This window comes from Erithacus rubecula (genome assembly GCF_903797595.1).
Source record: "Erithacus rubecula genome assembly, chromosome: 1".
Classification (NCBI taxonomy): domain Eukaryota; kingdom Metazoa; phylum Chordata; class Aves; order Passeriformes; family Muscicapidae; genus Erithacus; species Erithacus rubecula.
The window spans coordinates 50272381-50297981 of NC_136658.1; the positions used below are offsets into that span (position 1 = coordinate 50272381).

At 39.1% G+C, this 25601-nt stretch overlaps 1 protein-coding gene across 1 annotated transcript in view; it reads right to left on the bottom strand.

Annotated features, from left to right (window-relative positions):
- The window catches only part of GPC5 (glypican 5), a 569474-nt gene extending 563844 nt beyond the window's left edge, over positions 1-5630 (bottom strand). Inside the window, exon 1 of the mRNA XM_079303054.1 lies at positions 5402-5630. Coding sequence (XP_079159180.1) covers positions 5402-5564 — 163 coding nt within the window. The 5' untranslated portion in view covers positions 5565-5630. The remainder of the gene's footprint in view (positions 1-5401) is intronic.
- Positions 5631-25601: the final 19971 nt, after the last annotated feature.

The window sequence follows — 25601 nt, forward strand, 5'->3', positions numbered from 1 at the left end:
ATTTCCAAGAGATCAAATCCAGGTCTGAAAAATTCGAAAACAGACTTAGGATTGTCATGACAGTCTTTCAAAAGCCAGCACTGAAATGCCATATGGCTTGGAAGCAATTGTCAAATCAGTGTTTTATTTCAAAATGGATTTGGAACCTGTATAAGTCCTTGTCATGCTTATCCTTTAATACTTATTAACTTATTTTTGTTACAAGCACCACTCCAGATTCAGCATTACCTGCTACTGCTGTGATTGTTGTAAAGTAATTCAGCTTTTCTCAGTAAAAGAGATGGGGATCAGCTCAAGCACCTGGCCCTGACTGTCGATGCTGTTGAACTATCACCTCACTTCAGGGGCTCTATTCTGCAGGCACCAGTATTTCTCTCACCTGCACTTCTAGAGATGGTGCATTCTATAAACTGCTTTCAAAGGACACTCCAGACAACACTGTAATGCAGGTTTGGCTCCTTCCTGATACACTCCAAGCTCATCTTCCTGCCTACTAAGAAGCACTCCAGCAAGGTGAAGCCATCCCTCCATACACTCACAGTACAGCACATGGAACAAAACATGTCATCATCCTGCCCAAGAGGAAATCCCAGAAAACCCCAAGAGAAAATAGAGTGAGGACAGTTCATTCCTTCTACAGGACGAGTCAGGACCAGGACCTTCTACCAGCCTTAAGCAACACATGACCCTGTTCCACTTGGCATGAGAGTCAGGAGACAGTCCTCTGTCTTCTGTTGAGCTGCACCACCTTTCAGGACAACCCAGACAGATCAAATCCCAAGACTACTTGGGCACTGATGACTTTCCTAGAGAAGCTGAAAGAATGGAGATTGAAATAGGGGAACTGCTATATAGCTGAGCCCATTGTGTTGTTGATTTTAATCTCAAAAGACTGTCATTTTTTTTTTTTCACAGCGGTAATTTTGTGGATTCAGAGGTGAAATGTTCACATACACAAAATTATGTTGTTGGCAACAGTCCTTACAAAACCAGATGTGATACAATGAACATCAGTAACTGATTTGACAGAGCAATTCACTTTCTGTCATTGAATAAATCATTTTCAAGAGCTCTGAATGCCTGTTAAACAAATAGAGTAATTAGAAGTGTCCCTGCCTCCTACAACAAACAGAAAAAAAAATTAATTTGTCTTGAGGCAGAACCAAAATCCACATTACCTGAATGCAAATTATACTAGAAACCCAAATTAAAAATCAGATGTGATCTTAGAACTGCATTAAAGCAACATGCTGGATTTTTGGACTGACTTCTTTTATTACTTTAAGGGGAATTAGTAAGAATATTTTAACTTGAATTAACAATAGTACCACATTCTAACACTATCTCATCCTTCCAGCATGGTTCTTCAAATTTATTCAATTTCATATTCATAATGGTTCTTTACCAAAAAGCCTATGCAATAAAATTTATATTAATCAGTCTTCACTTTCTTTTATGCTTCTTGTTCTCATAATTGCACATATGATCTCCCAACATTTGCTGAAAAGAAGCTCAGACTGAATCCTGAAAAAAACCAAAAAAACCCAAAAAACCCAACCCAAAACCAAAAAAGCAAACAAACAGAAACCAATGAAAAAACAAACTGCTGAGAAAAAATATCACCAGTACTCTTTCCCCCCACTTCACTGGAATTGTTTGATTCTACATTGACAGCAAATGCAACATTTTTCAAGAAGTCAAAGAATTCCGCTTTTTGGTGCAAAGAGAAGCCTGAAAATTTGTTTACTGATATACGTACCAGAGGCTCTCTGTTAAGAAGGCAAGAGTGAATGGTTTACCAGCCATCCTTCTCTGCTGTTGCTAAAATCATGTCATAGAATGGTTTAGGTTGAAAGGACCTTATATTTCAACCCTCTGACACAGGCAGGGACACCTTTAATTAAATCAGGTTGTTCAAAGCCCCATCAAGCCTGGCCTTGAATACTTCCAGGGATTGGGAACAACTACTCTGTTCTATGTATTCTGAGAGAAAGAAACCAGAAAATAAATACTATTTGCAACCAAGATAACAGGAAGAGCTAAGAGTTCCCATTTAATCTGTCTGAAAAAAAATGAGCTGCTGAAATTAGTTAAAAGCTCTAGATTTACTAACATCTAGGGTAAAAGTTTTCAAGAAGATTGCTTAGGTTACAATATTAGAAAGGATATACAACACCTTGAACATAAGAAACAAATATACGTAAAAATGTATTTTGCAGACAATTTCTTTTTTTTTCCAAATAATGGATTTCATATTGATCCACAAAAAGAAAACAAAAAAATTCCAAACCTAACCTTTGAGTACTTTTTATATTTATTTAATTCTTCATACAGCAAAAAAGTGTCATTTAGGATTTTTAATTACTGAGGTTATTCAGTACAGTCCCACCAAAAATGTACTTGTAGGACAGAATCAGAGAGGGAGAAAAAAGTATTTTTTGCAATTAACATCTAAAATCAGCATGAATGCAATAAATGCTCCAATACATCATGTGATGGTGCTGAGCATAAACCTGTACTATAGTTACCAAATCACAATTACAAAAGACCAAGAACAGTTAGTCAAGTATCTTGATTGCTAGGGGTAGCAATAAGTACCTTGGGATTGGTAAATATATTATTTACCTTGATTATTAGTTGCCATTTTCAACAGTATTATATCCTGTCGTATGTGGATGACAACACAAACACAGGTTTGTAGTTTCCATATCCTTTGAGATCACCCTCATGCATATCTATGTATGTCATTTTTGCATAGGATGACAGAGGTATTTTTTTTCTCCATTAAAGACACACAATCTTTATACAATAGCTGCACATCTAATTTGTAATTACATATATTAATACATATTATGTAAATAAATTACATAAAATAATGCATAATTTTTTGAGCTAACATATATTCAAAATACAGACACATGACAATCTCCAGAACCAGAATTTGCCTGATTTACTGATATAAGGCTGCTGGTTTTATCCTATTAAGAAGAGGAAAAATGTGAATGGTACAGCCTTTTTTTTTAAATATGCAATGGAAACAAGGCAAATATTAGGCCTATAATTTTATTGACTTCCACTGTATACAAAACCATACATCAACCAGCATTCCTGCTGTTCTTCAGCAGGTGATCCTACTCCGACCCAAAGATTCAGCTTAAGACATTTAAAGGAAAGTGTTCTTACACAAGTTATGTCTAAAGTACCACTAAAATAAAGACAATAGAGGCAATGCAGTAGAGGCACTTATGCAGCTTATTCTGTAGACACCAGCAATATTTGATAATGGAGTAGCTCCAAGATGCCACAAGCTGCACTGGCTGTCCACTGGGGTTGCCCACAAGGAGCACCTGAGATGCCAAAGGTATCCCACCTAGAGCACTCTGCACTACCAGAAAGATCTAAGTTTCCCAGAGTAATTGCATCTGTCAGCCCCATTAGGATCGTTATGGAAATGCTAAGAAAATAAAATTAAAAAGTGGATACTTACAAAAAATGTGTGTGTTGTATTGGGTGCATGTGAGTATCTTAGACACAAATACATTTCTTAGTGCCATCGGAAAAGGATTTAAAATATTTTTACATCTTGCCTCGAAAGAAGCCTTAATACAGAAGATCAGTGGCAAAAACTGACATTTCACATTATGATTTGAGCCTACGAAGACTTTTCATCACACCTAAACCCTCTAAAATACTCCCTTCATCCCTGTTTTCTTGTCATTGCCAGTTCTGGATAGATTTTTGTAACCATTTGTTTCATGATATCTGAGATCAATGCTATTCAGAACAAGAACTCTGCCCACAGCAATGTAATTCCCTCAAAGAGTGAAAGGCTGCTGACCATGCAGCTGTACCACACCTCCTGCTGCCCACCGTTTGCAAGGGCAGCAGCAGAGAAAGAAATTCTTTTATGATCTTACAATTCAAACCTGGCTTTTCCTTTGAACAGGAAATACAGGAAAGTCAAAACTAAAAGAAGAAAGTGAGTGGTGGTATAAAAAAAATTGTAAGGGAAAGAAAGTAATCGGAGGAGCAGAGCAGAAGAAACATATATAAGGTACTATAGTTCTTGAGTCAACATACTTCCTCCTTGTCACTAGCACACAAGTGAATGGTAGAGTAACCAAAATAAATGACAGTAACAGAAAAAGCATAAAAATTCACAGTAAGCTACGGAATGAGAAGAACATAGATAAAGTGATACCGTATCATTCATAGTGAAGTTAATCACACAAATAATCAGCACAAAAAAACCTGAATCGCTGACAGGGCTGTAACTCAGATTTCACTTTCCAGACACCTTCACTTGCACAGTACCCGTTTCATCAGGCTTTCCAAATGAAGTGTTTATTTTCTTTTTACCAAAGACATTCATAAAATCTTTAGGTTATGACAATGCAATAAGACAACAATGCATGCTGATAAATGTAGCAATAAATATAGTACTCTAATTTGTAAACTACACACTTCAATATTGACTGTGTTAAGCATCATCTCACATTTAAAGCTAGAGAGTCACTAAAAGCTGTATTTTGAAGGAATTCCTTTAAAACAAACGTAGCATGCCTTATTTCAACTTGCTGAGTTAATAAAAACCAAACTAATTGTCTTTAAAAAGAGAATTAAGCTAGCTACTGATATTTTAAAGTGAGGACATTAATGCAATTTTTGTCGCATTTTCTGTCAAAAAAGCAGTGACTCACATTTATTAGTTAACTTGTCATTGAAACACGAACACTTTACAGATGCTTAAAAAATTGTCTTCCCATCCTATATCGCTGAATCACTAAAGTATCACTAAAGTACTTGTATTTTAATTCTCTGAGTCCAGCTGAGGTTCTCACAAACCTAGAAACAAAACCTCAAACCTCAAAACGTACACCTTACTGTATACGTGCTTTGCAACGTCATTCACTATCTACTTTAAAAAAAAAAAATAAAAATCCATTGTCGATACAAATGCTAGATGCACTCAATGAAGCCTCTATTTCCGCGGGAATTTTATTCCCTTACATTCCAGGGCCAGGCAGTGGCGAAGAGGCGCAGCCCGCCGCTGGCGGTGTGATCGCTCGTTTCTCAGCGGTCAGCCCAGCAGCCCAGGCGCAGCTCGCTGCTGTCCCGGCCTCCGGGGACCCGCGCCTGCCCACGGCCGGCTGCGAGCGGGACCACCCCGGCTGAAGCCGGCTCGCGGTGCTCTGCCCGTACGGAGGCAGCTGTCGGGGTGCTCCAAGCATGACAAGCGCGTTTTCTCTCTTGGGAAAGGGGCCAGCCCCGATGTCGCTGCGGAGGAGTGAAGGATCCGACGTGCCAGCCCCACCAGCAGCATCACCCACCACCGCCGCCGGCGGCACCAAACTCACACCCGCCGCTCCCGGCGCCTCCTGCTCCGCCGGCTCTGCCTTACCTGCCCGCGGGGACTCCGGGACGCCGCCGAGCGGCCCGAGCCGCCGCAGCTGGAAAACTTTCCGCACCGCCTCGCAGCTCGGCGGCGGCTCCGCAGCCTCCGAGGCGGCGGCCAGGAGCAGGGCGAGGGTCGGGACGGCGAGGAGGAAGCCCAGCCCCCCCATGCCCGCGCCCGCCGCAGCCGCCGCACGGAGCGCGGCCGAGGCGCCCCGAGCCGCCGCCGCGGGGGAGGCACCGCCCGCCGGGACCCTCCCCCGGCCCGGCCCGGCCCCGCCCGAGGAGGGGCCCCCACGCCGGGGGGCAGCGGGAGGCTCTGCCGGGCGGGATGGAGCCAGCCCCCCGCCGCCACCGCGTACACCCGGGCTGCGGGGAGAAACCCACAGGCAAAGGAAGCGATGCCAGGGTAGGGGAGCAATTCCCAGCTGGAAACAGGGGGGAAAAATAAAATTGTAGCGCTTTGGGGAACTGCTAGCAACAGGCTTAACTCTTGTCAACAAGGTACGCCATTCAGTTTAGCTTGAAATGCCAAACTTGTTTTTCTGACAAGTTTCCAAGAATTCGGCAGTCTTCAAGGCATCTTCAAAAGTTTCCGTTTTCTGAAGCAAACGTGACACGCGATCAATTTACAAACCCCTGTGCCGTCTACAAGCTGAAGTGCGATAGGAACAGCAGCCAGGGAAGCAGGTGGGAGGCATCAGGTTATCTCTAGAACAGCTTTCTTGATGCCAAAATCAAGAATCTTCTCCATGCATAAATTTTAAATCTCACACCTTACCCTTTATAGCAAGAAATTTTTCTTAGTGTGCCTCCAAGCTGCAAGTGGTCATTCAGCACTGTAAAATATAAGGCTTTCCATTTAAAATAAATCTTTAATCTGTGTTAGCAATTTCAACACAAGACTGCAAAACCAGTTCTAAGAGTGGATTATTGCATACATTCATTTGAATACAGTTAACAAACCAAAACATAAGTTATTAAAATTTGCACTAGAGATCAGCCACTACTGAGCAAAGCAATAAAGCAATGTAGTTATCCAGCCCACTGAGTGCCAGTTCATGAGAAGGGGAGAGGACTGGTATTTGATTCATCCATACTCCTGGACTTGGCAACTTCCTTCTGTGAGCAAGCTCCAATGTCAATTTCATGAGAAGTCCTTTAACAGAATTTGTTCTACTGTTCTTACACATTGATGTTTAAAGAGTGAACACAGATGACGGGTTACAATCTTCTTGATAAAGCACACTACATCAAAAGACATTTTAGACCCCCCCATGAAGAAAAGGGGGGGCAGGGGAACAAAACAGTGAGTCACTGCAAATAACCTTGAAGATGGTAGCAAAAATTCTGGAAATGATGAAATGTCAGCCTCAACACCTAATAAAAGATGTGCAATAAACTTAAGAATAAAGTATTAGTATTCAGAGGAAAAAAAAATCTTTCACATTAAGAAAAACGTACAATTATTCCTACTTACAGATTTCTCCTTTACCCCACAACCACATGGAAGTTTGCCTGCAGCAAGAGATGATGTTGGGAAATTTCTAGAACCTCTTTGCTTCAAACACAACTAGGACTTTCTCATGCTCTCCACTAACGGCAATTCAGAAAAACCTCTATCCTCCAACTCTGCAGTTTAAGGGAAAAGGGAGGTTTCTGGTAAGAAATTGAATGTACAGGTTTTAAGTAGATCAGAAAGATTCTATTTAGTCCAAAAGGTGAAGTGGGTTTTTGTTTGTTGGGGGATTTGGAGAGTTGGTTTTTCGATTTTTATTTTCTGTTAATAACTTCAGCAGAGGAAGTGCAAAGGAAATAATTATTTTTGGCCTCATTAGGAGATTTAATTCAATTTCAGGTTTTATGCTTCAAAGCTTCCCTGATTTTAGTTTTAAAATGTGTATTTTAGCTAACAAGTTTCATAAATTAATTATTCCGGCATATACTAGACTGAATTTATGTTTGCTAGTGCTGTTCAGCTAGTAATGAGTAAGCTCCTGTCTCTTGCAATGATGCTCACTTCCATGACTGTATTTTGAATTTTTAGTATTTAATATTTAGTGCTTTTAGTGGGCACATTTTCCTATTGTTGCTAGCTGTAGTGCTAGCTTATCACCTTACTGTATTGTGCCTGGGAATGCTTTGACAATAGCCATGCAGATGTAACTCCATGGGATGGCAGGTGGCCAGAGGGTAGCTGCTGTTCCTGTCCTGATGTACTGGGCAGGCAGGAACTTCAATCTGAGGTTTAGTTGGAAGGTCTGTGACCTGTGAATAAGTCCATGATGGAGAACCCCATGGTAGAGCAGGTGGATGCCTGAAGGAGGGTGTGACCCTGTGATGGAACAGGTTTGCAGAAGAAAGGAACTCCTCTCATTTTAACAGGAGAATGTATATACATATATATAAAGTTTATGAGAGAACATTAGATTTGGATATACTTATATCTTCTTGGCTATAGCCTTAACATACACACCTGATAGCTCCTCATGGATATGCACCTGTTAGCACAAGATGACTTAAGAATAACACTTCTACAAATTCTTCCTTTTTCCTTAATCACAAACAATACCACTCCATTACCTGAAACACTGGTGCAATGCCAGAGGAGGATCTTCACTTGATCCCTCTAAATCACAGAAAGCTGAAATGAAGCTTTCTATTGTTTTTGGCACACAGCAAAGTTTTCCTCCTCATCTACACAAATCACATTCTCCTTTGGACTGTCATCTTGTAATGACTGAGAACACTTTATATGGCTGTGCCACCTTTCCTGTTTTCATCCCTTCAGATGCAAAAATATGCAAAAATAACCCTTTCCAACCTGTTGCTTTGACCATGTACATTATTTCTTATTGTGTCAAACACAAGTTGTTTTGGCTTTGATTGTATATTCTTCCAAGTAGTCCCATCTCAGGATGCAAAAGGGAGTTTGTACTTCCAAAGGACTGCAGCACCTGTCTCCGTCTTCAAGTTCTGAAATGATCATATACATGAGACAAAATAGCATGAAAGTATCTGAAAGTAGTTCAAACATCTATTAAGCTGCATCATAGTAAAAAAAAAAAAAAATGAAGACTGATTTAAAAGAATAAGCATTTTGACTCTTATTTTTATACATACCACAGTAAAGCAAGTTCTTCATTAAGAAGACAGACTTATGTCTGTGTTGACTGTTATGTTCACATCATCTCCCAGAGTAAAATTCTATTTCTCATCTAATGTATCCTCTAAGTTCTTAGTTTTGATAGCATCCCTTTGATTTTTATATAGCTTTGAACAGAATAGGGATCCTATCACTGAAACAGAACTACTTGAAGTTACAGCAACAGCATGGGGAAGAACAACAACAAAACAAAAACCACACAACCAATCACCAACTTTTTCTTCAGTCACACAAAACTATTATAATGGTTCTATAGCCAGTAAAAGACAAAACAAAAAAAACCCACCACAGAAAAAAAAACCACAAACAGTTCTCTTACTTTGGGATAATAAAGATAGTAAAGCAAGACTAAAAGCTACACAGCATTCATTTGTATTCATAACAATGCCACACGTACCCATGATACTGTAAACTCAGTGAGGCCTGTAAAACTTTGCACACATCTCCTAAGTTTAACTCATTTAATGGTTCATTAAAAGTAGAGCTGAAAGTTGATACTAGTCTCACAAAAGCTTTACCTGATTTTGAGATAAATTCTCAAAAATTTTGCTTGAGGTTTTTTTTTTTTTTTTTTTTTTTTTTTAATAAGGAAAAAAAAACTAAAAATCTTTCTGAACTCTTAAAGGAGAAAACTATATTATTGTTTCATGCTTGCAATGACAAAGAGTTGTTAGCCGAGAACTCAGGTTGGGACAGCTGAGAGAGAACACTGGGGAAGCAGACACAGACCACAGAAGAGTACATTACAATCATAGTAAAGTTTGGAAGGGACCCTGGTGATCAGCAGGGACGTCTTCAGCAATCTCAGACCATCAGCATTGCTGCTCCGGTCTCCGAGCACGCAGCAAACGCTGTTCTTCCATTAAGTCCAGCTGAGGCTCCCCCACGCGTTATGGTCCCAGCTCCAGCCTCTCCTAACTGCCCTCGCGGTGCAATCCGCCGCCACCGGGAAGAGCCGCAGGCAGGCAGAGCCGAGGCAGTGCTGTGCCTGCCCCGCTCCCGGGGAGCATCCTCGGCTTGGGCGCATGGGGACAGGTCCTCCCCCTCATACACCATCACAGCCCCGCGCCCACCTCTGCAGAGCTGGCTCACCCCTTGAAGGGAAAGGGAAAAGGATGCACAAGTGCAGACCTGGGATCCTGCCTGCGCAGGCACAGCTTCCGTTCTTCACAGTAATTCCAAATTCCAGTACTCACTTCAGAGTACTGTATCCAGAAGGTAATTGCACATCTATTTTCATAAAGGTTTTATTCATGCAATAATTTATACTTCAAACACAGCTCAGCAGTCAGCCATTTACTTTCAAAAGTACTTCTCCTTACTGCTAGGTACAGTGTTTCCATGGAGACTTCGTTAGATATTCTGGGGTGAACACTCTTAAATCTCTTTTCTTTTCATTTTAAAAATCAGGACAGAATCAGGCACTCCTGAAAGTCAGAAAATGTTTAAGTTTTCATTAATAAAAACTCCCAGGCATCTATTTTTAGATTACTAGGGGCTACAGGTTGCCAGTTTTGAATGGGTGACCTACCTCACCCTTAAGTCCCCCCTGAATTGACATTAAGGTAAAAAATTCATATGAGGTCTCCAATTCAGACCAAAACACAGTAACTGTTACATTTGATGTAACAATGTATCAAAGAAAATTAATGCAGTCACCTTCATTTTCTTTAATACCATTCACACATTTAAGATCCAAGAGACTGGCTGCCAAGTGACTAGCTGTCTCTGTCTGCTTGACACAGATCCAAACTTTCCCACCTCTCCCAAATGAACATGCGAGATATTAACATATTGAAGTGGCAAGGCTATGCAATGAATCTCTGATATTATCTTAACATGCACTGTAGTAGTTTTAGCAGCTGGTCTGGGGAAAACTAGAACACCAGTCTACCAAGTGGGATTCCCTTTCTACATGACCAAGAATTTAATCTAAAAATGCTAGCACTGATCTTTCCCTGCATTATAAATAGACAAAAATACAGCCACAGCTTTCTATTCAAAGGCTGTTGAACCTCCTGCCAAACCACATCATGTGCTTTTCTTATTGATCGGTTTACATTTATCAGGACACGACTTCCATCAGCACACAAAAACTTTATTAACTTGATAATGAAATTCACAATGCAAAGTAAATTTCCAATCTTATATTTTTTAAAAAAATAAATATCACTGTGTAATTATGTTAATGGCTATATGCCTAATGCCTGCAGTTAATAGGTATTTCTCTGCTGTTATAGGTAAGAGATATGCAAAATGCCTCAGTTACAGGAAAAATCTTCAAGTGGAAATAATGTGAATACCAAAGTCATGCACCACACAAGGTTTCATGAATACAGCTATCCCTGAACTACTTGTGAAGCATACCTCAAGTTATTTCTTATTTTGTATTAAATAGCAAAATGAAACCAGTATCTAGAAAAGTAAGGCCAAGGTCCTCATTAAAGAAAGAAAAACAGCATGCTTAAAGAGATACATAGATACCAAAAATTTTCCTACTACATCTTACTGCCATATAAAAGACATATTTTTTTTTCTTAAAGACACAAAATCTTTCACAAACTGAAACCAAACGGATCCCCCATCAATGAATTGACTAGTCCTGGATGAGGGTCTCAGATTGGTGTGTTTTTCCCCATCTTCTCAATAACATTAATATATATTTCATGGAAGTTATATATTTATTATATGTGAGCAACTTCAGAGTCCACTGTAGAAACAAGAATTAGTCAGTGCAGCATATAAATACTTCAAGATGTTAGTCTGCTGTTGTCCACTGGCTGTTCAAGAGTAATGTGTAGATAATACAAGCATGTAAGTTCAATCTTAGCACTACCTGGTATCAAAAAATTATCAATTTACAATTTATTAATTGATTAATATTGCTAAGATAGTATAATGCTATACAGCTATCAAAATGGACATAGAAATTCTGATCAGCAGGGCTATTTTTATCATCTTCTCCAGAAACAGAAGGAAATAAAAATGAAGAGTTTTAGTAAGCTTGCACATTATAAAGACTCCTCAAATCCTTCATCCCCTTTTTCACAGCCCCAAACAGAACTTCTTTTGCACATAATATTCAACCGTACAGAAAGAAAATGGTACACTCAGACTGCACTTGCATGTAACTTTGGGTCACCACATTATTTCATTCACTGTGTCTTAAACTGCTCTTTACCTCACTCTGATTTGGAGAGCCATACTGTACCTGCAAGGCTGCATGCCCTGTGACTGTCCTGCAGTGCTGTTTCTACCATAAACTACAGAAGTTTCAAGAACAAAGCATGGTAATAACAATCCAGATGAAAAACAAGGCAGAAAGGAAAACAGTAACAGAGTACCTATACTAGTTCAGGATGGCATAATACAAATGTTTCATCAAAAATAGACAAATAGTAGCTTTCCAACACTGGTGAACAAAAATTAATTCTACATTTTCCTTTTCTCTAGAACATGGAAAACCTGTGTACTAATGTTCCACCTCTCCAGTCATACTTTTGGGGCTCAAAAATCTGGAAAAAGTAATCATCAGAAGTTTCTAGTCTCATGGCTACACATTTATCTAAGACTTTCTCCAGACTTCTAGGACTAACATTTTTCCACAAACTTTTTCATCCTCCTCAAGTTCTATGTTTATGAAATGTTCCTACAATGACTGAAAAAACAGCTAAAAGGACCTGCTCTTCCACTTCAACAACAAGAACTTGTCATTTTGCTTTATCAAGCACCAGTGCTCACTAAATCCTTTATTTCCACACCCAAAAGTACTTTCCCTTTTAGGTACATAAGCACTTAAGCAAGTCTCAGTTTAAAGACTGTCTACATGCTCATCTCTGCCTCTTTTCCAGAAATTGATTAGTCCCTCACTCATTTTTCTTGGTCAGGATAGCTGTCATCTATCCTACCTGTATTATCCTGCAATATGGAGCAGGGATGCTGCCAGCTATGCTGTTTTTAATAATATTACTACTGATTATGAACTGGCACTTTGTAAAGGAACTCCTTTATAATTTATCTTAGGCTAGACAGCAGTGGTGGAGTTTATGCTTATCTAAGAACTAAAAAGGGGGTATTTACCTAGTGGTTTAAAATCCAAGTTACAAGTGTTTAGCTACTTAGGAAGTTCCAGTATTCCTTTTACACTTCTAACTAGTTTGGTACAGCTAGAATTGAACTAACTTGTTTCAGCAGTATGTGTTGTGATAGCTGCAAAGCGTTGGAGCCACCAACTGTTCAAACATGGCAACAGCTACCTAACTTCTATTTCAGAATAATAAATACAAAGCACATCATGCAAAGTTTTGGGACTACTGAGTTTCCTTCATTACTTGAGACATAAAATCATATTTATCCCAATAAAATTATGAAACCTTTGATTTCATAAAAAAGAAACCCATCTCAAATTATTGTATTACCATCTCCAAAGGTATGACATTTATCTAAGACCCTAGAAGCTCTTCCAGTTCTCCTTTCAATTAGACACTCAAATGAAGGAGTATTACATTAACTATGCAGCAGATGCATTTCCTCTCACACTAGGTCTTAAGAAGTTCACACAAGCCTTTCATAATGGATTTTATACATTTGTTACTGTAACAACTATATCCAGAATTTTAAAACACTTCAGATAATTATTACATTAATGGCCAAAATTAACAGTTACCTCAGAGCACACTCTTAAAACACCTATGTGTTCTGCTAAAAGACAACCTTGATGTTTTCGAAGTTTGTCTTTAACTTTTGCTTTCTTAATTCCCTCTACTTCATTTCCTTACAGTGCCTACTTTAACCATAACTTTCTGTCACTGAGCTCTACCAATTCACTTAAGGCAGCCAAACATCTCAGTTGTCCCAAGCCCTGACATTCCGTAGTTAAAGACACTTTTTGCAAGTTTGCTGATGACACTAAACTGGGAGGTGCTGTTGACTCTCTAGAAAAATGAGACCTTGCAGGAGGATTTAGATACATTGGAGCATTGGATAATCATGAACAAGGTGAAATTTAACAAGTCCAAATAACAAATTCTGCATCCAGGACAAACTGTGAGAGAAGTGGCTGGAAAGCAGCTCTGCAAGAAGCGGTCTGGTGTTGCTGGTTGGCAGCAGGATCAATGTGACTCAGTTCTGTTCCTGGCATGTAAGAGGTGAAACCACACCCTGGGGTCCATCAAAAGCAGCATCACCAGCCTGTAAAGAGAGGAGATTATGCCTCTGTACTCAGCACTGGTGTGGCCTCACCTTGAATATGCTGAGTCCACAGTTTAAGAAGGATATCTTTATCCACAGGAGAGCAACCAAACTGGTGGAAGGGCTGGAAGGGATGTTCTGTGAGGAGTGACTGAGGATTTTGATGTTGTCTAGTTTGGAAACAAGGAGACTGAGGAACAACCACATTGTTCTCTACAGCTTCCTGAGGAGAAGTGTAGAAAAGAGATCAGTCATAGAACATGTGAGAACAGTTCAGAGCTGTACCAGAGAAGGTTCAGACATCAGGAAGCATTTCTTTACTGAGAAGGTGAAACTCTGAAACAGGCTTCTTAAGAGGTGGTCAATGCTTTGACAATGCTCTGACAACGTTTAGGAGGCACAGGGACAATGTCCTGAGGATTATGCTTAAATTCTTTGAAGTGGCCAAGGCAGCTGGATTAAATGATTGTGGTAGGTCCCTTCCAATTGAACTATTCTATTTTTACCTGAATTCAATCAGCATAAGAGAAGGAAGACCTGAAAAATGAGTACAATGAAGTTTGATAATTTTAGCCAGTAGGCAACAGTATATAGTGCCAATTTCAGTTTGCAAGGCGTCTTGGAACAAGATGAGTTTATATTACAGCACTGCAGTCTCCAGATAGAAGACAAAGTTACAAGGTAAGTCAACTGTACAGTTCAACTATGAGAAACCCAAAACTTAGCTCAGTTTTACTTTAATACAGTGTTGCACGCATTACTATAAAATAATAGCGCAAGCATCTAAGAAAATACATATACTGAGTCAGACTCCACAGCAAGAACTATCTTACTAAATCAACTACAAAAAGTTTCATGACACGACTTTCTGTAGATATTTAAGCCATCCTAGCTCTGTTAATATTGCATAACCACCCAATTCCTTGCTGGAGTCTCCTGCACAAGCATGTAGGAAGAAGGGCTGTGGCAAGGTTTAACTGTTCATTTAATATCCCAGCTATAATAGCAGATCCCTAGGAAAAAAATATGTGCTTTCCCTTCATGTGTTTCCAGCCATCTGTGATTTCAGAACTACATGAAGAACTGCTCACACTTTCATCATCCATTAAGGGATTCCATCCATGTCCTCCTCCCATTTTGTCCAATTGCACCCTGCACCATTCCCAAACTATTCTGGCATCTTCTCAAGTTTGCAGTTTAGCTAAGGCAGAAAAGCTCACCCTGCCAGTATTTCAAGATTTAAAAAAAAAAAAAAAAAGCAGGAAAACCAAACCAACCCCACCAAACTGTCTTCCTCTTCCAAACAAGTTTTCCTGGGAGAACTTAGTTTCACAGACATCATCAGTGAGAATCAGGAAATACACATTGGCAATGCCAATGTTGTGCCAAAGTAATGATTCCTTCTCCATTTCCCAATATTTAGTAGACAGTAGGCAGCAAATGATTTTACTTGTTCTTTGCCTTACATTTTGTGGATGTAAATATGTACTAGCTTTCATTTATTAGTAGCATTTCCCCAAACACATGTTTATATACACAATAGATATATGCACCTATACAGAAACAGAGATAGATATATTGCAAAAGAGAAGTAGTATAGACTAGGGAAACAAGAAGCAGCTGTGAAGAAAGAACAATTCCTGAAGTTTTAAGAAAGTTTAAAAAAAGCTCCTGCTTTGTCTATAACCCATTTCTTAGGCCCCTCAAGGACAAAGAGGAAACGTCATTTGGGAGCATAGTTACTTTTTTTGACCTTGTATGCTTAGGGAAAGACTAGCTCTAAAAGCAAGAGGAAATCAGAGAAACTGCAAATATCTGTAAAAGCTTTTCCAAAATGTTCCCTAAAATCCACAGTACTTATTAAAATTCTGACTAAAATACAACAAGTTTAAACATTTGTAGTATTTCTAAACAATGCTATAAAAAGTTAATTATCTATATACAAAGAATGAACTAGAAAGCTTTTAAACAAAGTTTAGGAAGACTGATAAAAATGCTGCACTTCAGACTTGCTGGCAGATCTTAAAAAAGGACCCTGAGAACTCTTAGCAAAAGACAAACATAACCCTGATACTAGAACAGACCAATCAGATGAATCAAGATAAATGCCTATCCTTACCATGTATGTGCAAATTCCCACCTATCAATCAGGAGCACAACAGAGACCCAGACACCAGGGAAGTTTGATTTTGTTGGGGCCATAAAAAGCCAATAGATGAGGATGTTCCCACTGAGTATAATAGAGATAAATCTCTACCTAGTGAAAAGACTAGTGGAGCAGAGAGCTGCAGCTCTGACAGGGTGTACAAATCATACAGGAGATTCAATTACTGATTAATGCACCAGTTGCACAAGTTACAGCTACCACATGAAAGAACACCACTTGCCCTACCTTTCCAGTCAAACACTGGTGGTATTGCTGCCCTATGGAAGCGGCACTGGTTTCTGGAGCAAACTGCACATCAGCTAAAGTTGTGCCATTATGTATTTATCAAGTGCCAGTAAGAAAAACTTCCCTCTCTGGCCATTCACAGGCTCCCCACCAGTCACCCTCCCCAAGGGCAGGCTGCCACTGCTGGGACCGAAGCCCCTTCCCAGCAGGCGGCTGCAGTGACCTGATGGGAGCCCTGCTGGGCCCCCACTCACACAGTCACACAGCACACCAGGCTCCCCACAGCAGAGTCTCAGATGCCCCGTTCCAGACAGACATTTATTCCCAGAGCAGTACCACAGACACAGCCCAAGCTGGTGCCTCCAAGGAGTAACCCCCAGTCCTCCCATGCTCCTGCCCCTCTCCGTGTCCATCCACCTCTCGCTGGTTCACCCGGTCTTCATCTTTGTTATCCAAACAGTCGGCAATTGTCAGCTCCCGCTTTCTCTCTGTGTCCATTTACCTGGCTGGCACCATCCATCTTTGTCCCCTTTATTATCCCAAAGGCAAATAGCTCCCAGCTTCTTGTCTTGGGCTCCCACTTGGAGCTCAACTCGAATCTCAATGTGCAGTTTTCGAGCCCAGCTACCTGCAACAGCTGCATTCCTCAGCAGTGCTGCCATCACATCAAAACCAGACATCCATAAATAATATATTCAAAGCAACTTGGGGGTGCAGGAGACTTGAAAAGATCTCGCGTTCATGCAAGGGGCCCATTTCACCACACTACCAAGGACCATTTAATCCCAGAATGCTTCTGAGCAGCTGCAGATTGACAGGACATATACCTGAATAATTTTATAAAAATCTTGATCTAGTTTTTGTTTCACTGAGCTTTATTAAAATTCCCCAGACGATAATTAGTAACTAATTTTACCCATTTGTTGTTTAGATTCTTTGACCAAGGCTCTCTAGGCTACAGGGGATCAGTTTATCAGTAGTGGAACTCTGAAATATACAGTTTGTGTTTTATGAATATAGCACATCCCTTACTTTTTTCTTGAATTTTAGTTCTTTTGCTTCTGCTACATCTGCAAAAACATGCTTACATTCCTGTTGGTTCCCCACACTTCTTATAAGGTAGAAAGTAAATTCATTTAAATGTCCTAGAAGTTGGCAGATTTCTAGTAGGTGATCCCTAACATCCTATAGCTTTCCTATCCTTGAAGGGGAACAAAGCATTTTCAAGCTTAACTCCACATGGTTGCAGATCCCCGAATGTGGCTCCCAGCTGTCAATACTGAACACCTCAGTATGTACAATGCTGTTGGCAGCTCCCACAAACTACTTTCCCAGGTAACCACTCATATGTCAGAGGATGAATTGTATCTGTCAAGCTCAATGATGCTGCTTAAGTTTGCATGGGAATTTTCTCATTAGATTAAGGATAGAGCGCAAATTCCAGATTGTGTTCAGACATTTGCACAACTGCTACATCAAAGTAACCCAGAGAAACATCCAACCAGTGCAAGAAGACTTACTTTTTGATATACCAGGGTATGGTGCCAGGAAACAACTTCATGATTTGGGGAGGAAGAGAAAGTATCGTCAATACAAGAGAACTGTCATCTTCAGATGAAATCTAGGAGAGTCTCTGAATACTCCATCACAAAATACTGCAGAAAAGATTCTCCAAAACTCTGATTCCTTTTTAACCACTCGTCATTCTCACAGTGAAAATTTATTAAAAGTTTTTGATTTTTACAAAAGAAGAAAAAAATTATTTGAAAACCACCAATTTGAAATAGCAATCTATAAAGATTCTATTTTCTGTAATCAAGAAACTCATTTTACAATGAACTCCTCACTTGCTAAAATTTTGAACTATTCCATTAATAGGGTATTCTCACATTTTCTCTCATAAATGTAAAAAAAAAAAAAAAAACAAAAACCCTTCCCCCTAAAACTACTAAGCCTCCCTATGTAAAATATATTCCCAGAGCAGAATGGACTACCTCAGAAAAATCAAAATACTCTTGGGCACTCAAGAGCTGTGTTAGAGTTAAGACAAGAATTGAGACTAGTCTACTAGTCCAGCAAAGTTCTGAGGGCTTTTAACTTCTCCAGAAAAAAAACCAGCCCTCCACCCCTCCATAAAAAAACCCCCAAAACATCAAATCAAATCCACCAGACAAAAAGCATGACAATTTATTTCACTCTTAGAACGAAACTTAGTTTGCAATAAATATAACTATTGCAGTATGATGAACCCAAAAATGGCCAAACACTATCTGTCACTCCAAGCTCAGCTTACCTAGACCTTCTAGGCTTTCTTGGAGAGATCACAGTTCTAGTCTCCCCAACAGACAAGGCTCTTTTCCAGGAATTGTTTTTTTCCCCTTTCCTCCCCTACTCTACACTTATGTTTTAACCTCCATCTACCTGAACCTCCCATTTATAAACACGTTAGTCACATGAAAACACATTATGTGTTTTTCTTTCTGAATTTCAAGTGCAGTACATCTCTCAATTCATGTGCAACTGCATCTTTCTACTGTGTGTTTAATTACTGGCCAAATTTAACAAACAAACCTTCAAAAGGGACAAAAATAACTTTGAATAGTAGATACCAGCAAGTGCACATCTGTTGTCAAAGCAATCCATACAATCCTTGGACGCGAGTTGCTAGGAAATAAAGGTAAAAAGAATCATCCTCATTCAGAATACAGCTTCAAACAGGAGCTGACTCAGACCTGGCCAGACAAAGAACATGCTCACTTTTGTTTGCACTGATCTCCGTGGATAACCCATATTACAGACTGCTCATGCAATCTCCCTGAGCAAAACCTTTCACTATGCTGCTGGAGCAGTCTCTCAAATGCTGCCTGCCAGGATCTATTCATAACCCAAGCATTTGGATTTCACCTGGGATCAGTGAGTTTCTGCAAATTAAGACACATGAACAGGGACAACTGGAAAGGACTACTTCCCTAAATATTTCCCCAGGTACCGAATAATTAAAGGACAGACTTTTTTTTTAGCATCTCTAGTTCCATTTTCCCCCTAAGACTGAGGTATTCCAAGATTCTTGTCTGATCACTGAAAATACTCCAAGAACCTCTGGTAGGATTGTTAATCAAGCAACCACAAAATACTCTACATTCAATCTCATAATTATGGAAGCAAGCATTTGGGCTTTCCAACACCTAATCAGTTCTTACAGAATACTCACCTGCACACAAATCCAGTCCAATACTTTCAGAAGCACTATCCGTTAATGCAAGATCAGAACTACAGCTCTACCGGAGCTGTAGAAAGAGCATCATTTGGTGACATACAGAACGTTTTAAACCAGCTGTAAGACCTTCAGACTTGAACTAAATTATGAACTAAGCAGTTAGGAGGGCACAACTTGCTTATGGAAATTAACCACCCTGAGCATTATTGTACTGCAAAATTTCCCTGTGATGGTTGAAAGGGAGTAATTCTTAAGACAAAATCCTCCACAAGCCTTGAGAGCATAACATAATGTCATTTCAAACAACTTCGTGACTTGCAGTGCAGCATGTATTTTGATAGATACAGATATATAGTAATGATTTGCTTTCATGCTTCATCTGGTAATGCTGATACACAAAACTACATCCGAAAACCGTAGTATCTCGTTAAATTGTGTTCTATCAAAAACTATTTACTAACACAGGCCTTGTCTGTGCACAATCACACACCTTCAGCCCATATAGAGTAACTCCAACCATAAAATCTAGGTATCAATTACTGTTCAATCACGCTGTTTTTCAAAACCTTTTGCTAGCTAAGAACTAAGGAGTTTTTGCCTGAATTAAAACTGTATTGGCAGAGCTTACCACACACTGACACTCTTCTCTGCAGGTAAGAAAGTTGTCCCCAAGATGTTGTTTCATTATGAAATCTTTTATGTCAATGTTTTATCAAATTAGGAAAAAAAAACCATCAGCCACCAAGTAGAGCCAAGTTCTCAAGTTTGTCTGTGGAAACTGAGATACCTAAAAGATGCTCTTCAAGACAATTTTTGGTCTTAGGAAAACTACTAGGAAAGCTAAAAAAAAAAAAAACCAAAAAAATCCCCAAAAAAACAAAAAACCACCTTGAGCTCACAATTTTACAAATACCTTTTATTTCAAACTATTACAATAATATTCAGGAACTACAGTGTTATTTTCCAGATATAACATTAGCCTTTGCTAGAGTAGTGTGAAGTGAAAAAATAAAATGATGCACACACATCAAAACAATGAACTAGTGACTCAGTACTTCCTAAGTGCTTGTATTTTTACATCTCTGCACAAAGGACATTTAAGGAATTACAGAATTAACTAGAAAAATGGCAGTCCTCTGCAACAGTAAAGCAGCTTTCTCTGCCTCAAGTACAATAAACAAGAACTAGTTAAATTTATTCTGCAGCAGGAAAAAGGGCTGCCATAAATGCACTTAAAAGATGTGGGTATCTGGAATCTTTTAAAGATTCTATAACATGTCACCCAAGAGATTTCTTATTGTTGTACATCTTATCCATTGTTAAATTCCTGATCATTTCTGTCCCAACTGCGGACATGCCCCACAGCAGGAGAGTTGCTCTAACATTCTTGTCAGTCACAGCAGCATGCAAAGCATACAAAACAGAGATTAAGTAACCCAAGTTATGCTAGTCTTTTGCCTTAACTGAGCTTTCTACTTCAACCAACCATAGTTTTTTTATCTTCTCTAGCTTCTCACATCCTTCATCACCTTCCACCTCCCAGGGAGTACCACACTATTTCCAAGAGGAAATAATGCTACGTTTTCCTACTAAAAGTGAGCTATGACCAGCTACCACTTACCTGTAGGTCAGATTCTCCTAAACATACATCTTAATCAACCAAAATAACTTACAGATGTATTTTGCACTGACTACAATACAGATTATTTGTATAGCACTTAAGCATTCATCAGTTTATTTTTTCCTTTCCAAACTTTGCCCCATTAATTCAAGCTATATATTGATAGCTAGCATTAGTTACCTGGGTGAGCCAACAGTAACCAAAACCAGTCTGAATCCCAGATACTACCAAAACACCAATCATCCAAGTAAGATTTCTTCAATTCAAAGTCTCAGCTTGCTGTTTACAAAACTTATGTAAAAATTGTTCCATGCAAACCACATCAGCCACACATAAAAGCCTTTTCTTCTTCTTTAATTGAGTGGGGAGATTGCTTTCCTCATCCAAAGCAGATGTCTGAACCTGGTAGAAATTCATAATGCTCAAAGGAATCAGTCCTTCAAGTGCTAATCTCCTTGAGTCATAAAATGCCACTGAAGGCTACCTAAATCACAACTACTTGTATTTACAGCTTTGCCTGTAGGTTGTTGCAATGTGAAGAACCTGACTCACTCTCAGAACTTGAAATACATTTTTTAGTATTAAAATTTATTTATCATGTGTTCTATGTTTACACACTTAAGACTAGAATTGCCTAGTGACTAGACCTGTCATGTCATCCTAGCAAGCTAAGTGTAATAAAAAATCTCCAACATCTCACACCATCCCAGTAACATCCAAAACCCCAATGTTTGGGGCCAAAACTCACAAATTGTTCACCCACTTAAAAGAACTAGGCAAAATCTTTAACAGCAAAAATGAAATGCTATAATGGCTTTGGTAGTTTTGTCCTTCTTACAGCAGTGAAAAATCCAGAACAGAAGTTCCATTTCATAACTCAGTCTCTACCTACTAGTCAGTTCTCCTCCTACCAAGAACCCAACTGGCTGTAGTATTAAGTCTTGCATTAACTCTGTTGGAATGAACATTTGCAATATTTTTGATTTGTCCAGCTCCAAACTGCAATGAGTTTCAGAACCTGTAGCATGCAACAATGGTACACTTGGTATGCATGCATAATCTCAGATTCTAGACAATTCCCATGCACCACACTACCAGGTACCTGCTTCAATGCTTCTCTTGCTACATCACTGAAGACTGATGCTACAAATACATGAGACAAGCACAGCAGATACCCATCAGAACAGATGTAGCAAATGGAAAATTCTAACAGCACGATCTTTTCCTTTAGACATCACCTAAAAATAGAAACAGGAAAGGAAATTACCAGAAATTGACTCTTCAAAAACTGTAGATTTCATAGCAAGGCTTCTATGCAGAGTCACATGATGCAGTCACTCCTTTCTGTTCTGAATCCATGACACTTCTGTGTTTCATATACTGAATGCTATTAGCTTATTCATATGAAGCTACCAGAAAAGGCTTCAGGGAATGAATTGCATGATTGAAGAATGATAGGGAAAAACATGGAAACAAATTTCAATAATCCTACGTTTAAAGAAAGTTTAGACTTTACCAAGATTTTGTACATAAGACCTATTAACTACACAAGTAAGTCATGTACTGCAGAGCATAGAGAGCACTGCATTGATTTTCTATGGTAGGAAAAAAGCTATACCAGAGAAATCCAACTCTGTGCCACCACAGCAGGGGAGACTTCCCTTCTAGTCCTGGTTAACTTAATGTCTATGAACAAGCTCAAAATGTCTGTGCCTGACAGTCATCTCACTAGTCAATTTTTATATTCAAATGTCAGCATTAAGACAGTCAACTCTGAAGAACTGACCTGTTTTTTCTTTTCAGTATCACCCAGTGACAAATTAGTGAAAACATGTTTCACTCCCCATCACGCTTTCAGATGCTGAGTACACAGAATTTTCTATGATTAACAGACATGGTTTCCTCTTATAAAACCAAGCATGCTATACTAGGACTGCAGGAAATGTTTAATACTGCTTGGGAATTTCTACTTTTTGCTATGCTCTTCCTGCATAATACACATAAAAAGTAACTTTATTTTAGACAATTCCTTAAGAAACCATGCAGGCCTGATCTTCATTAGACCAATCTCCTGGAAGTTGATATGGCTCTGATAATTCACAGTTCACTGTAAAAATGAATACCTGTATCAAAGCCAGTAGAAATACACTTCCCATACATGTGACATGTTTAAAAGAGAAGCTGAACACCACTGCAGGAAATGCCTCATGCTATTTCTGCAGGATTTTAAAACTGGCACTTTTTTCAGCCATCTAACCTCTCCTCTCTAGTCATATCTTCCACATGAACATCAGAAACAAGGATCAATAAAGTCAGTAAAATCAGCTTAATTTAGCAGCATTACTTCCCCCTATAGTCTTCTGTGAACTATTTCAGTGTCTAAACTACATATCTAGTATTTCCCAAAAAGAGCATATGGCTAACTACAACCTATAAGCCAATGCAGCACTGAAAGCATGCAAATAAGATTAGTATTAAAAAGGCAGGGCCATGCTTCTTGACTAAAGCAGAGCTTACTACACCTTGGAGATGCTGCATTAAGTTACAAATTCATTTCTCATACCTGTACCACATACAAGTATCTCTTTGGAATCCAGGCATTAAAAGAATTTATGATGGAAATACAAAAATGTCAGCTTTTATTTTCATATAAAGGTATTAGAACTATGTACACTGCAACATACTTTATGGACAAGGCTCCACTGGTGCAAAACCTGCTTGTGCAAACATTTGATTTTTAAAAGGCTTCACTGTCCAACTAACATACATCTTCAGGCATTTCAAAACTTGATACTTACATGGTGGTATAAATATGATCATATAATAAAGCATTATCTGCATTTTAACTTGAGACTACTGCTTTTACACTTTTAAGAGCTAAACCTGCCATCACCAGCAGATTACTGCAGAAACTGAGAACCCAGAAATCAGGACAAGACACACCTCATCTGCTGACTCCACAGACACAAGATTCCTCTTATCAGCAAGAAAGAAAATTTTAAGCTTGGGAAATGAGTATTTGGGGCAAGAAACCCATCTGAGCAATACTTCCTGAACAGATAAGACAGAGAAAGTAGTAGAAACTCAGCAGCATGGTCAAGTCCAACACTGTTTGGAAAATTCAGAAAAGTTCAAGGATGCTGAAGTCCCCTGTGCATTTTTCAACTTCTTGTTAGAAGACAGAATAATATGGCAAGACAGCATGCAATACCGAGTGTGCAACACTCCTCAGGAATGACCCATTTAGCTTCATATTCCATTTGAAGAGCAAGGGCAGCACTGACCTGTAATTCCCACCACAACAGGAACTCCATTCTACTTTAAAATACTATATAGGGTCCAGCAGCTCAAAGCAGCAAAGTGAGTAATTTGAATTTATAGCATTAGTCCTCTGGAAGATTATTTTAGAACTAAACCCATTAATGTTTGAGCTATGAGTGTAGTTTTCTACTATGTAGCTCATGCAACAGCAAGTGTGCTGAATGCTCCACTTCCAGATTTTAGATACTCTTCCTTATCAGAGGCAGTTACCTCACCTTTCCCAAACAACCAATTTCAGGTTCTTTGAAGCTGTTATTTGGATGAGTTTTCCTTCAGGTAAGTTCTTCAGGAAGCTCAAGAGATGTTTAATTTCACTGCTATGGAGTCCCCCATGCCAAGCAATTCACTAAAAAGTTCACAAGCTGACCACTGAACACTCATCGATACAGGTACTCCACAGTAAGTTGAAACATACTAAAGATTCCATAGGTAATGAATGATTAAGGCTCTGCCCATAACCTCATTTGTTACTTTTTACTTTGACAAACACTGGATGGAAGAACTAAGGCTAAAAAAAGGGGCCCATTGCCACTTAGAAAATGAATACAGTTAAGGAGCATTACAAAAGGAAGCTGCTGAATTCTTCAAGTAATTTGCGAAGCAAGCTTTTAGTGAACAAATTTGAACTTTCATCCAGATTTTTTGATACCCAAGATCCATTTTTTCCCAACAAATTAATGAAGAAACGGTAATCAAGCATCCACTTCCATTTAATGCAAAAAAAAAAAAACCAAAAAGGCAAAAAGAAAGCTGTAAGAAAAAAAATCCACAGTCAAGAATTTCAATGAATACATACTGTCAGCAACAAATGCAATACATACAAACAAGAAGCCATATACAAAAAAATCCAAGTCTAGTTACACAGAGACTTATGTGACATTTAAAAAAAAAAAAAAAAAAACTTGGAAAATTTAAGTTTCATGGATCAACGAAGGAGAAATTCTTTAAAGCTACAAGGGTGTTTCAGCCTCTATCCCCACCAACCTCAACAGGCCGGGACAAGTGCAATACCACAGACACACACAGCATTGCAACTGATCCCAACCTGTGTAGAAAGGGGTATAATTTTTCCACACTCACTGACTGACTTGTCACTGCCACAGTCAGTTTTGCATGGATTTGCACAGCAGAGTATCATACAGCTGGATGCAAACCTGCAAAACTAACCAGAGAACAGTGTTCAATAAACAACAAATAAATTATAAGACATACTGAATATGTAGTTCTACAGCTAGCAGTACTTTAAGTGCTTATAATGCAGTAGATTAGTGAACACTACCTGCACTATAAGCACTTTAGT